The sequence below is a fragment of the Eurypyga helias genome, unplaced genomic scaffold (assembly GCF_000690775.1).
Source record: "Eurypyga helias isolate BGI_N326 unplaced genomic scaffold, ASM69077v1 scaffold692, whole genome shotgun sequence".
NCBI classification, from domain to species: domain Eukaryota; kingdom Metazoa; phylum Chordata; class Aves; order Eurypygiformes; family Eurypygidae; genus Eurypyga; species Eurypyga helias.
In genome coordinates, this window is record NW_010237586.1 from 4660 (window position 1) to 17502 (window position 12843).

Sequence of the window (12843 nt, forward strand, 5' to 3'; positions counted from 1 at the left end):
CACTGCTGTGACCATGTTGTGTGTTCGAAATAGTATGTATTAACAGTAAGTACTTTATGAGCAGAAAATAAATCATTATTTATGGAAGACTTGCAATTTGTAGTCAGCACTAGCCTGTACTTGTAGTAGGGAGCCATCAGCTTAAGGCTTTGGCTGTAGCAAGTGAAAGGAAGATCTGTCCTTGGGATATTCTAACATTTTCCACTCCAGGAAGCTCCTTTCCTAGGTGCATCTCCTGCACTGTGTAACAGAGCACTACCCACATGGAAATTCCCAGTTAATGCACCACGCAGTACCTCAGGATCCATACATGGAGATCACCAGGGAAGGTGGAGATTAATATTCACTTGAAACGGCAGTGGAAGTTACTCAAGTTGCACAGTGAATTCTAAGCTAGTTTTGGCCACAATACTAAAGCTATTCCTGAGAAAAACGTCATGAGGTACTTGTGACCACAGGTAGGTGAGACCTTTGTCATCAGCCACTCATGAGGAAACATGAGTATGTCCAAGAGGACATTGTCTAAAATAAGGCAGCGTGTTGGCCTTGGCGGTTGAGTCATCGGTATCACTTCCTGCAGCCCCTGCTTTTGCTCCGGGTATTTCTCAAGGGAGCACTGACTTAGCCTCGTCTCTTTGATTCTTCTAGAATGAATAAGATCATCGCTCCGGAGCAGTAACGATGAATATGTCCTTGATTCAGAGGAATGTGCGCTCCTTTTAGCGCAAGTGTGCTAAGTCTTCCATGAGACGCCTGCCTGATTAGTTTTTATCTTTACACGTCGTGGCTCCGCTGATTTGAAACCTTCAGAGTCCCTAGCTGTAAAATGGAGAATTCTGCTTCATGGGGAAAATCTGGTCAAGTGAGAGAGCTGTGTTAGTGGCTCCTGCCTCAGGGTACCACTGAAAGCTGTTGCATATAGAGATCTCTTGCCTCTATTTTAATGTTTGACTGGAAGTTTCTTTAATCACCAAAATACTACGTGAAACTTCTGTTCTCTGGCAGAGACAGCTTCTCACCAGGTTTCAGTGACAGACCCATACCAGCCACACTGAGGTTTGCTGTGTTTGTAAAGCAGCTCTTATGGAAAAGAACAAAAAACTCACCTCACCTCTGAGCTCACCTCTGAGTTTCTTTCCTAAAATATCGTTGCAAAATTTCTGACGTCAAACAATGAGACACAAATTACCCTGTGAACTGTTAACATATGTCTGTTTACATATGATATCTTATAGCCAAAACAGATTAAGATTTGAAGGTTTAACTGCTGTTGAGTTTCCACGTCTGTGAATCATACAGATCAGCTTATTCATCACAGACACTTATTTTCATTCTTTAACTCTTTCAAGCTACTTTTCCCTAGAGCAGAGCTTATGGGGGACATGGGACAGGTAGGAACACAGAGGTCACAACTGCCTAATCACCCCCAAACTCCCTAAATGAAAGAACAAAGAGCTGCCAAGAACTACAGCCACCCCAATGAATCAGCAGTGGTTTATAACTTCCACCAGGTCAGTTGACAGGCACAGAAGCCTTTCCCAATTGCCAAGGCTACGCTGTCCTTCCACCTAGTAAAGTGCTGGCTGCAACTCACGGTGATGACCAAGCCCGTAATCTTTCAGGTTCAGGAGGAAAATTACTTGTAAGAACCAGCAACAAGAGAGAAGCAGCCATGAAAAATTAACAGGATGGCTCAAATTTCAAGTTCAGAGAAGAAAAAACTTCACTCATCGTACTATAATTCCTTGGATGTTATAATACAGCTTAAGTTCAGAAATATCAAATATTTTGGGGAGAACTTCCTTGATTTCAGTAAATACAGGCAGTTTTCTCTAGCAGTCGGATCTGTGCGATGCATCACTGATTTTGATGGGACTGAAGTACTCCCATCATCAGTCCGGCATCAGCGCCTGGATAATATGGCTGTGGCCATATCTGAAACGAGGTGTCTCCGACGATAAATGAAAGAAACCTACCTCCGTTTAAAGACACACACCTCTTCACCTCATGTGTGATTGTCATTAAAGCTAAGCAGGTTAAGTGCTGCCAAAAATCACTCCACTTCTTTCGGCTGAAGACCGAGAAGGATTTCAGCATTTAGGCTGCACCTGCACTTGCTGTTCAGGCTCTCTGATTCACCGATGCTGCCTGGCTCAGACTGGCCAAGGAGAGAGGGAAGATGATGTATTTTGAAGCAAGAATGTGAACATTCAAAAATACCTTTCCACTTAGAGTGGCAATAAGTGAGTGCTTGACTATTTGTTCTCTTCATTTAAAGTGTTGCTTCAGATTTGTTTTTTTCTCCCAGCTGCATCATCGTAAGCAGGCAGTTGGCATTATTACCTGGGGATTAGCTAACACAGGGACAGACTGAGTGCAGCTTCCCCTGGGGCCACCAGCGCTGCTGTGGGTCAAGCCTCTCTCAACGTACAACAAGGTGTAACCAAGACAGCAATCTCCCTTACAGCATTACTCACTGGAACATGAGGGTAGTGACCGTACCAGGAACTGCAGCTATCTAAGGGTAGACTGGGACAAACGCTGCAGCTAGAAAAAACCAAACTGCTGCCACCAATTTCGTGATACTACAAATTAATCTGGGGGTACTTTTAGTGTTTGTAATGTTGCGTGTTACTGGAAGGCACACTCAGGCATCCAGACACCTACACAAAACTAAATTTGAGGTGCGACACTGTGGCCATGTAAAATGTATGTACATCTTTGCACCTGAAAACCTGTGAGACTGATTACCAGAGGGGCTGAATGAGATCCATGAGGACAATGTTAATGCACCTCTGCCAGAGACAGCAGAGATTGTTTAACCAACGCAAGTTTCTGTTTCTGAGAGTTCTGCTTATCGATGGTGCTGGAGCAAGTCTAACCACAAAAAGATGAAACAAAAAGCTATGGATAGTTTAGGATGTTCCCCCCCCCACACTGCTTTTTACATCCTCCCTTGTGGTATTTAGCTGAAAAATGGTGACCCATCTTAAACCCTATAGATTTGAGACCGCGGATGTCTTATAAGGGACCTGGGTTTTACACATAAAAACACCAAAGTACATGCTGCTCAACACTCCCCAGTCTCTTTCAGCTACTTCGGCTGGGCTTCCACTGGCAGAAGCACTCGTGATCACCGCTGGTTTTGAAAAGATGGGCCTTTGGGGTTAGACCACATTATGAAAACTACCCAGCTAATTCCCATGGAGTGTTTTGAACACAAAAGCTCAGTGCAAATAATAATGGGTCAGTTCCCTTTTTCAGCTGTGAAATCAGCTTGCAAATTAATATTCTTCAATTACAAAATAACAATTTCAGTTTGAAGTGGTTTGCACTCCGGAGTGCAGCTGGGGTTAATAATGGTCAACGGAAGGGAAGCTGTCAGCAAACAGTAACCCAGAGTGAAAAGCTTAGCATTTAGGTACCTTAGCTACGTTTTACACTGAATGACAGATTGTAAATTCAGAAAAATGACATAGGAAAACACCATCTAACCCACTAAGGATCCCAAAGCTCAAAGAAACCTGTTTTCTGCTTCACATATGCCAGGAGATAATTGCCACCTGACCACCAAGGCAGCTCCTTTTACCGATGGCTATTTCTATTAATATATGCTGTTTCAGAGCGATTGAGGTAATAAATACAGAGTGTCACAAAGTTTAAGTCCTTTTTTGGATCTGTGCCCAAATTCATAGATACCTGAGGCTTATATAAAATGAGATTAACTGCTTTTCAATTCAAAGCTTATGGTTACAATATATTTGTATTATGTACAAATTGGTTATTGCAATACATGTGTAACTAACTGCAGTCTCCTAACCTAGAGTATTAAGGTAAAGCCCTCTGGGACTTCCAAACGCCTGGAATAAAAGCTTCTGAACGTCAAAAGAAAAGCCTAAGTTAGGGCAGAGTGTTCAAAAATTATAAAAACAAGGCCAAGATCCTCAAAGCCGAGTGGTAATTTTGTGTGTCCACACGCAAGGTATAGATATGCAGCACTTCCTGCAAATTAAGGTCTATTAAGGTTTCCTGAGCTTTGTATTAAAACATGGACGTGCTCCCAGGCAGGGCATATGTCTTGGGTAAACCCGCGGTCAGAGTGCCCTTCTCCGAGTAATCCCAGCAGTTACAGAGGCAGTAACAGAACTGTCTGCAATACTGAGCAAAACTCTCGCTGTTACATGCTGGCAGAATCTGCATCTCTAATATGCTGAAAAAATTAGGACACAGATAAGGAAGGCTAAGTGCTGCAAAACACGTTTTATTTATCAAATGCAAGCTTTTAGAACTGCGGGAAGGTTAAAAAAACCAAACAAGTTAAACTGGAATTCCTCATATTCGGCAGTTTAAAAAATGCTTTCAGTTACAGCTGAGACCTTCAACTTTGCCTATAAATGAAACACTTTAAATAACAATCAGTTACACAACCTACTTACAATCAGCAGCTTATCTCACAAGACCTCTCATAACAAATTTTCTTTGTGGCAGCAGGGTATCCAGCTGACTTCTCCAGTGTTGACCAGCTTTGTTTATTCTGACTGTCAATCGCTCTTTTAAGTGCTTCATCTGGCACAAGATCCGATCCTTTTACATCAGCATGGCTACAGCCAATTTTAGGGCATCTGTTAAAAAGAAAAGAGACTCCATTAAATTGGAAGAATCATATTTGTCAGATATAGGCTTTTATAGAACATCAGCCAGTTTATTGTATTTATCTGGGATTCCCTCTCTCTGTCAGCTCCTTGCTACCTCTCTTGCTCTTCACCAGCTCTCTGTGGGGAAAAATAAATCCACTTATCTAAACGGGTGGGAATTAACAGCTGAAGGAAGGAAGGAACACAGCGAGAGACTGAGCCTCTCACCTGTAGATCACTCTCTTGCTTCATGTACTCAAGCTGCCTGCATCAGTAATGACACTAGCATTGCACGGACATCCTTCTGTGCTGCCTTCTCTCTCTGCAGTCCTCTGCAAACTGCAGGAAACTACCTCTTCCCTTATTAATTTGCAGTGGAGGAGTATAATCTTCAGTGACAGATAAACAGGAAAACTAATTTCTAGGGAAATAGAGAGACTGTGACTTGCAAAGGCTAACTGGGCAATCAGTGGACTCTTTAGTAGTGTTAAAATTTACTTGGCCTTTTATGAACTGAGAAAGCACCGAAAGGAGAGATGGGGTGAAATTAACAGCCTCTAAAAGATAATCAAACACAAAATGTCTTACAGCTACTTGAAACAGCCAGATAAAGATGGCAGGGTGAAAGATACTCAAGGCCCAAAGGTCATTTTCTTTTGGCAGTGGCCCAAACACGCACAGACGTAGTCAGAAATGACACTTTTCCTGAATTTTTCCTCTCTTAGGAGTAACTTTTGTCTGAGGCACTGAACTTATTTGCACTCAGTACTCGAAACTTTTACTTCAGATCTGCCCACAGCTCACTGTGTTTGTCATGGATAAGTCACTTAATTGGTCTGTGCCTCAGTTTTCCCATTTATCGCCTTATTAGAGCAATAGCTTGCCAGATTAATGAATAACAAGTGCTCAGAAAGCTTCTCACATTTCCTGTAAGCATAAAGTATTAGTATGTCCTTCCAGGCAGTGGAAAATAGTGAGCAAAGCAAGATACGTAAGAGTTGCCTAAGGCAGCCTATGGCAAGTCTATGGGCACAAACCCGGTGGCTGTGCGTACGTCAGCCAAAGAGCTGCCGCTCCGCAAGCGTGCTGCCAAGCGCACCGGAGGGATCCCATGGATTCGAACTGAAACGTATGTGTGAGGAACGGCCACTTCCGTAACTCCAGTGAGCAACAGCTTTGACTTCAGAGCCAGGATAGAGGGGATCCCCCTAGCCACAAACCCCTCCATCAAGACACTTGCTTCCACTTGAGTGCTGCGGGTGGGAGCAGTCGAGCAGCAACACCACGAGAATGGGGTACTCAAATGGGGAACCCCTTGCATCAGCTGGCCTGTCTTCCCACCACAGCAGACTACGGTTTTGCAAAACTGACTGCATTTTCACGAGAAAGGTTAAAATTGCAGCAGATCAGTGAGACTGGGCAGAGAAAAACAAGTAGTCTTTCTTAATTGAGCTACAGTGAAGTCGAGCTCTGTGTGTGCTTTCTGTCCTACTGGAATAACTACTGTAAAAATGGTAAGGTTGCAAGCTAAAAGCTTAAGAACTGCCAGTATTCAGACTGCACAAATAACTTCAGTTAAAGCTGAGTGTTGTACAACTTACATGATTTTTCTTTTTACTATAGAATTTCTCTGTCTTTAATTTCTTAAAAGGTAAACAAAATTCAGTCATGTGACCTGATCAGTTTTTCTGCAGTGCTGAAACTTTTGATCCACCACAACAATCTCTACTACCACGACATTTTCCTGACGGATTAAACACCACCGAGAAATACTTAGATATGCACACCCTAAAGTCAGTTCCGTATTGCAGAAGGTATTTTTGGCATGGTTGGGGCTTTCCCTATCCTCCAGAACACTCACTTTCTTCTCGCCAACCTGTGAGCTATTTCCCAACTCCCGTTCATATTTCCAGCCAAGTTTCTACCCATCCATGTGACTGGTTTTGTTGTTATTCCCAGGATACTGCACCCACTCCCTTTCCTCCCTACACCTAATAACACAGGCAAAGTCCTTCCATCTTCTTGTTCTTGCTGTCTTGACACTAAGGCAGTGGCTGGACACCCCAGTCGATGCTGGATTTCACAGCAGTGCTGCCCTGTAGCCGGGAAGGCACGTGCAGTAAGAGGTCCCGCTCCACCTTTGGGTCCCCATGGCGGGGTATGCAGAGTCTACCGGAAAGGAAAAAGCGACGGATGGCAGAAGTCAGCTGCCTGTGGCATTATCTTTGGGGAAATCAGGTTGCAAGTCTCTGCCAGGCCTTCCTGTGCACGTGCAAATGGCACATTCATTAAAAAGCCCCTGACTGGTGAGTTTCCATGAGGTCATCAACCCCAAAGCATGAGGCTCCAGCATATATGGTGTAAAAAAAAAAACGTGAAATTAATGATGAAATGATATGTCCTCTAAACATGCTCCAAAAAGGGTTTGAGCCCCTATTCTTTTTTTTTTTTTTTTAATCAAAATCACCCTGAATTTGAAACTTACCAGGCAGAACTTCAGGTTTAAAAATGCAACTGTTACATCTTTTCATTTAAAACAGTATGTGGAAAATGGCAGGCTGCTTTAAGGATATATAGTAAAAATGATTTAATTGCGTCGCAGTAGGAACTGCACAACCGTCTCTGATCATCCTTAAAGCTCTGTCTCACCATTCTTAAACGCTGTCCTACCTAAAAATTTGTGGTTTAATATTTCTCACTTTACCACTCATTTAAGTGTTTTAATACTTCTCAGTTGTGCTGGAATAAAACTGCAGGAGAAGGTGCGCAGAGGAGACGACGTTTATTTTTTTCCACTGACTTCGCGGCTTGCTAAACAAAGCAGCGGGAGCAAAACGAGCAACTAAGTTTTAGAAAGCTTCTCTTTGTTGTTCATAGCTACACGAAACCCCTTTGCTTCCGTTGTGCAGGTACCACGAGTAGCTGTAACTTCCCCCCACACTTCCGGAGTATTTCCTCACGGACTGTTTTCATTACAAAGAAAAGCTCCTTCACGTGTGCAGTACTAATGAGGAGACTGCAACTTGGGCAGATCCTGAAGAATTACTTCCTGCAGCCTTGCCAATCCAAATACATTTCCTAGAACAAGTGGAGTAAAATTCCACTTACACAGCAAAGCAAATAGCTTTTCCACACATCCTTGTAAGCTTACCGGACTTTTTTCTTTTGCTGCTTTCGAGTCTGGATAATTTTCAGAATGGCGTCTTCATCGTAAGTATGTCCACAGACTTTGTTTCGAACCGGCCTCTTCATTTCCATCTGCAATCAATAAGGTGTCATTTACAGGAACTGATAATGCCCAGGAGAGTGCTTCTTAGGAGATTCCACGTAAACCAGCAGGAAGTGTGTCTGCCATTCACACGTGGCATTCCACTGAAATTACAGGGTCAGGTCCTGCGTGGTAAACTGCATTCTTACTTGCGTGGGGTTTATTTTTTCCCAAGCAATACTGCTTTTCTCTGGTAATGTTTGTAAGTTATACCACCTGATTTTTAACAAGTATTGCGGACTTGTAATAAACAATCCAGTGAGGGATATGAAATAACTATTTCCCAATCGATTACAGTAGCAGTGACAGCATACCTGTGTAATGGGACAAATAAAGTTCATCTGACTCTGAGTCACGGCTATATCTTCATCGATTTGTTCAATGGCCTCATTATCATTATCTGATTGATGACAAACTATAAGAGGAAACAAGACAATTTTCATTTAATATTTAATATAGATAGCCAATACTTAAAATAAGCAAATAAAATCCAGCGTTTGCCAAGCATTCCCTCACAGTGACATCTAACATACCACAACGTATTTTTGTACCACTCCCTGAACAGGATCCTGCAAAAAATACTGTATGATGGTCTCTGTTAGAAAATGTGGATTTTTAAATGGTAGCCACTTTGTGTGTGTGTGTGCAGCTACTTATAGCCAACGCTGGAAAGGAGGGCTGGGAAGGAAGGCAAGCTGGCCTGAACGTATGCAGAGCCTGTGGTAATCCCTGTTCAAGTTCACCAAAACCCAGCAACATGCAGATGAGTCCCCAGAACCTAACAAAGGACGAGGTGGAGCTCCTGCTGATTTGGCAGTACCCTCAAGGCCAGTTTGTGTCTGACTGTCATCAATGGGCTTGCTAAACAGCCTGTACACACAGGACTTTGAAAGGAATTTGTACTATTTATCATAATGCACCATTTGTAAAGTGATGCCACTGCATTTTAACAAGATTGCAACTAGTGAAAAACAAAAGCCAAGAAAGCGTTACTTGAGAAACCTTACTGAAGTAACCTTAAGGAGGAGAGGCAGAATGAAATACTGGTATCACCCAGAAAACACTTGATGGCCCAGTGCCAGGGAATGAGGGGCAGACAAAAAGGATGAAATCCACTTTTGAGCTAGAGAAGATACAGGTCTCCACCTTCACCAGAAGACGACACTCTGGGTACCCAGGGGCATGCCAGCCCAGGCTTCCATGAAGAAACTAATTAGCCAGAGCCAAACGCTGAGACACAGGAGCAGCTAAGGAGCACATATATTGCGAAGTATAACCTTATTAAAGGTGTACATGTGTTATCTGTCCCTAACTTTGCTCTGTTGTTGAGAATCCAGGCTTTCAGTTGAATGCATTTGTTTATCTTTAAATCTTATCTGGTAATTCTAGCAAACAACACCTGCCACAACTTTCCATTGCTTTGGGGTAGTTCTGCAATGTTTTTGCAGCAGTGCCCTGGGGTGTAGTCCTCAAGGTGTCCCAGACTGAACAGAACATTTTTCTCTCTAGCTGCACTAGCTAGTTTGCAGTGTAGCAACAGAGGGTTTGGAGAGGATGAAATCCTTCCGTGCCTGCGCTGGCTTTGAGAAACGTAAGCGAACACGGAGGGTTCGGTTACTTCACAGTTTGCCTTCTACAAAGACTCAGCCTTTGTTCCTTTTGCTGCTATTGCGCACTATCAGCCAATCTTTGCATTTTTGCATCCCTGGTATTCAGTCTTCCACATCTGTTAAGGACCAGCGTTTCCTAATTTATGGTCAGTCCTGCATGCCTGTTTAATACCATCCCCTTCCGGATGATAAGAGCAGACATCACTCTTGGAGCAATCACAGCCTCTCACACACAGCCTAGACCGAGCACGCTGCCATGTGAGCAAGCACATCTCTGCTTGAGGTGCTCTTGGCATTGGTATCGCAGCCATCGCTCCATCCCAGCACCTCTCCATACGCCGGGCCTATTATTTCTCCCTCCTACTTAACAGAGCTTGGCCTTGTCTCCATTCCAATATACAAAGAGTTTTCCAAGCACTCAGGAATGTTTCTGACCCAGGGACTCCTGCAAGTACTTATGCAATACTGAGGCAAGCATCAAGGGTATTTCTGTTTCTGTTAGTAAGTCTCACTCAGTAAATAGGGTGTGGATGCAGGGGGAAAAGGAGCTCACATGTCCAATTTCAATAATAATTTAAGGCTTTCAACACCGAGAACATTAACATAACTTTATAGATAATGACCCCCTAACAAAAGTAAACACTGGCAAATCAGAAGGAAAAACTGGGCACAATTTAACTGTAAATACCGAAACTGGAATGGTATTGACATCAGAAAGAGACTTGCATCAGTTACCAGTTTTCAGAAAAGAAAACCTGTCACATAGCATTCATAGATTGTTCATACATAAGGTTTACTCTCTCATAAACACATAGAATCCTGAAGAAAATACAGTTTTCTGGGGACAAAGTGGGTTTTATTTAGTGAAGCTTCTGAAATACAAAGCAATGGGTGAAATCCCACTGAAGGCTAAAGAATATTCCAAACATTGTTAGGTGCCAGCTTCTGCATGGGCTGCTTTATTTAAATAACATTAATTTTTTTTTTCAATGAGTAACGCCAACATAGAACAAGAGATTCAGAACTCTCCTGAATTCACGTATCTGCAAAGTTTGACATCCTGCAGCTCTAATCTTTCCTGATGAAAACATCTGGAAAACCACTTTTCTGTTTCAACTCCTGAACCTGCCATGTCGTCCCAGTGTACCAGCACATCACGTCAGTCAATGAAGTTAGAATGCAGCAATACCGGCAAAATGCAGGACAGGTGATTGATTACAAAGGATGGGTTTGTTTTTTTTTTTAAATCAATTATATGTAGATACCAAAGACACTGGGTAAAATTTTAAAATGTGGGGCTTGTGCCTGTGATTTTACTTTTAAAGCTCAGCACTCCGAGGCATGTCAGTAGCCTCTTCCGGACAAGCGTTCACCTGACTTTGCCAAGGAGTCACCGCTTCCCTCATCACTCCTGTACTCAGGTACTGACACAAGAATTTAGGAGGCTGTGTTGATGCAGCCAAGTTTGAAAATATGAGCTCAAGCTTGGGTACTGCTGCTTGAGTCTCCCCTGAAGGTCTCAGGTCTATAAATTATGTGAGCTTAATCACAGCCTGGGTTCACCTCCGTCTCATACTGGCTCTGGAGGTGATTTAGATGCCTCATGTTCAATGGCTGAAATTCCAGACATTCAGACCCACTCCTTCTAGGTGGGATATATTACTCTTCCTGGATTCAAATTGTCCTCTTGCTGCAAGTTTATCTTAAACACTTCGTGTTGCACTTCATCTGCAATAATTTTATATACAGTCTACCCAAGTGGGGCCCTGGATTCAAGAGGTTATCCCAGCATAAATGAATAATTATTTAAAATATTACCTTTTCATAAGCAGCTAATATTTTTAATAATAAATATACGAGACTGGGATGATGCAAGGGATACCTCAAACATGTCAATAGCAAATCAGCATAAATCAGATAAACCACCCACAGATTTGTTGTTATTGCTTGATGTTCTAGATTACAGGAGTAGAGAAGAAAATAACTTTTTTCAATTACAGTAAATTTTGCAGATTACGCAAGACAGACAAACATCCAGAACTGGTCAGTAAGATGCTCTAAACCGTAGATCTATAAACTCATATTGGAAGATGTTTTTTATGAAGGTCAAAGGGATTTTTTACCACATGAAATGTATAAAAGTTCGGAGGTTCTAACTTGCAAGTCTGACTATTCTGTAGAAAGAAGAAATAAAAACACATAGGCCATACATATTTCAGCTAAGTCAGGTTACATGTTTCTAAAATTGAGTTTTCCTTGCAAATTAAAACCAGATGCAGAAAACACTAAGTTATTGTTCTTGAAATTCAGATGTTGCCTTAAGTAGCAGAAGCATACAGATCTATTTTGGTAGTCTGAGAGATTACGTTTTAAGAGCGTTAAGAGTTTCTAGTTTTCCAGTCCAGCCAATTGAAACCTGTTATGAGCATTAGTAACACATTTTCTATCTGGCTATCTCAGCACCAATGTTTACAGCTAATTAGTGCCCACTGTTGTAATAAAACTGCATTCTCATAAAGGTATCTATTTTTGGTAACACACCATAATGAATTTTGCAACTGCCAACTGTTTTTTACTTATTCAGTTTTAATTAAAAGCTGCTAGTACTTTATATCTCTACCACTTTCATCTCTTGATAAAATTGTGACTAATATGCCTTAGCTCAGTTTTTACCTACTCTGCTGAGACAGAGTGAGAACTTTTAAGCCAACTTCTAAAAATAAGAAAACCATAGCACAGAGACGTTAACGGATATAGTCAATTATATTAAGCATGGACAGTATACATAGTAAAAAGCACTAGAGGAAAGATCTTCTCCATTGTCATTGTCACTTCTATGACAGACAGACCTGCGTCCAGTGCCAACAATGTCCTTTGCCCAATTCCTGCTCCTCTAAGGCAGAGAAGTTTGCCTTAGCCTGGCCCTGAGCGAGCCGTACGTGTTGCAGTGTAAACTGAATTGATTTCTTTCCTCCTGTGCTGCACTGTTGTGTCTTCTCACCTGCCATCGCTCTAACGCTAATCCCGGCAACCAAAGGGTAATGGTAAGCATGCAGGATGGAGTCTTCGTAAGCCGGAGCCACGAAACAGACAACGTCTTGGCTCCCAGGAGGGTCTGTCATACTATAGAAATAACAGCAACTCATCCAGGCTGGGAAAAATCCCATCTCTGAGAGCTCCAAGAAGAACATGAGTGTTACAGGGGCGAGTCAAATGCCCAGTGTTCCTGCCAGCAGGACACAGAACGTAAGGGAAGGTGGGGGAGGTGAAGGACCTCATCACATCCCAGATGTGTAGTCCAAGAGTCACGGGGGGTCAAGACCAGAGCCGG

The 12843-nt window shown here is 42.5% G+C and overlaps 1 protein-coding gene across 1 annotated transcript; it reads right to left on the reverse strand.

Annotated features, from left to right (window-relative positions):
• Window positions 1-4236: 4236 nt before the first annotated feature.
• Window positions 4237-12520, reverse strand: NSMCE2 (non-SMC element 2, MMS21 homolog (S. cerevisiae)). The gene is made up of 4 exons (XM_010147485.1): window positions 12514-12520; window positions 8217-8317; window positions 7786-7892; window positions 4237-4622 (listed from the first exon to the last, which is right to left on the reverse strand). Exons 1-4 carry the CDS (start codon window positions 12518-12520, stop codon window positions 4439-4441), a joined length of 399 nt encoding a protein of 132 aa, XP_010145787.1. The 3' UTR covers window positions 4237-4438.
• Window positions 12521-12843: the final 323 nt, after the last annotated feature.

Coding starts and splice junctions, on each gene's coding strand:
- NSMCE2 (XM_010147485.1), bottom strand. Junction 7,893..8,216: donor TTATTTGTCCCATTACACAG/GTATGCTGTCAC, acceptor TATTGATTGCAG/ATGGAAATGAAGAGGCCGGT. Junction 4,623..7,785: donor CAGCAAAAGAAAAAAGTCCG/GTAAGCTTACAA, acceptor TCTTTTTAACAG/ATGCCCTAAAATTGGCTGTA.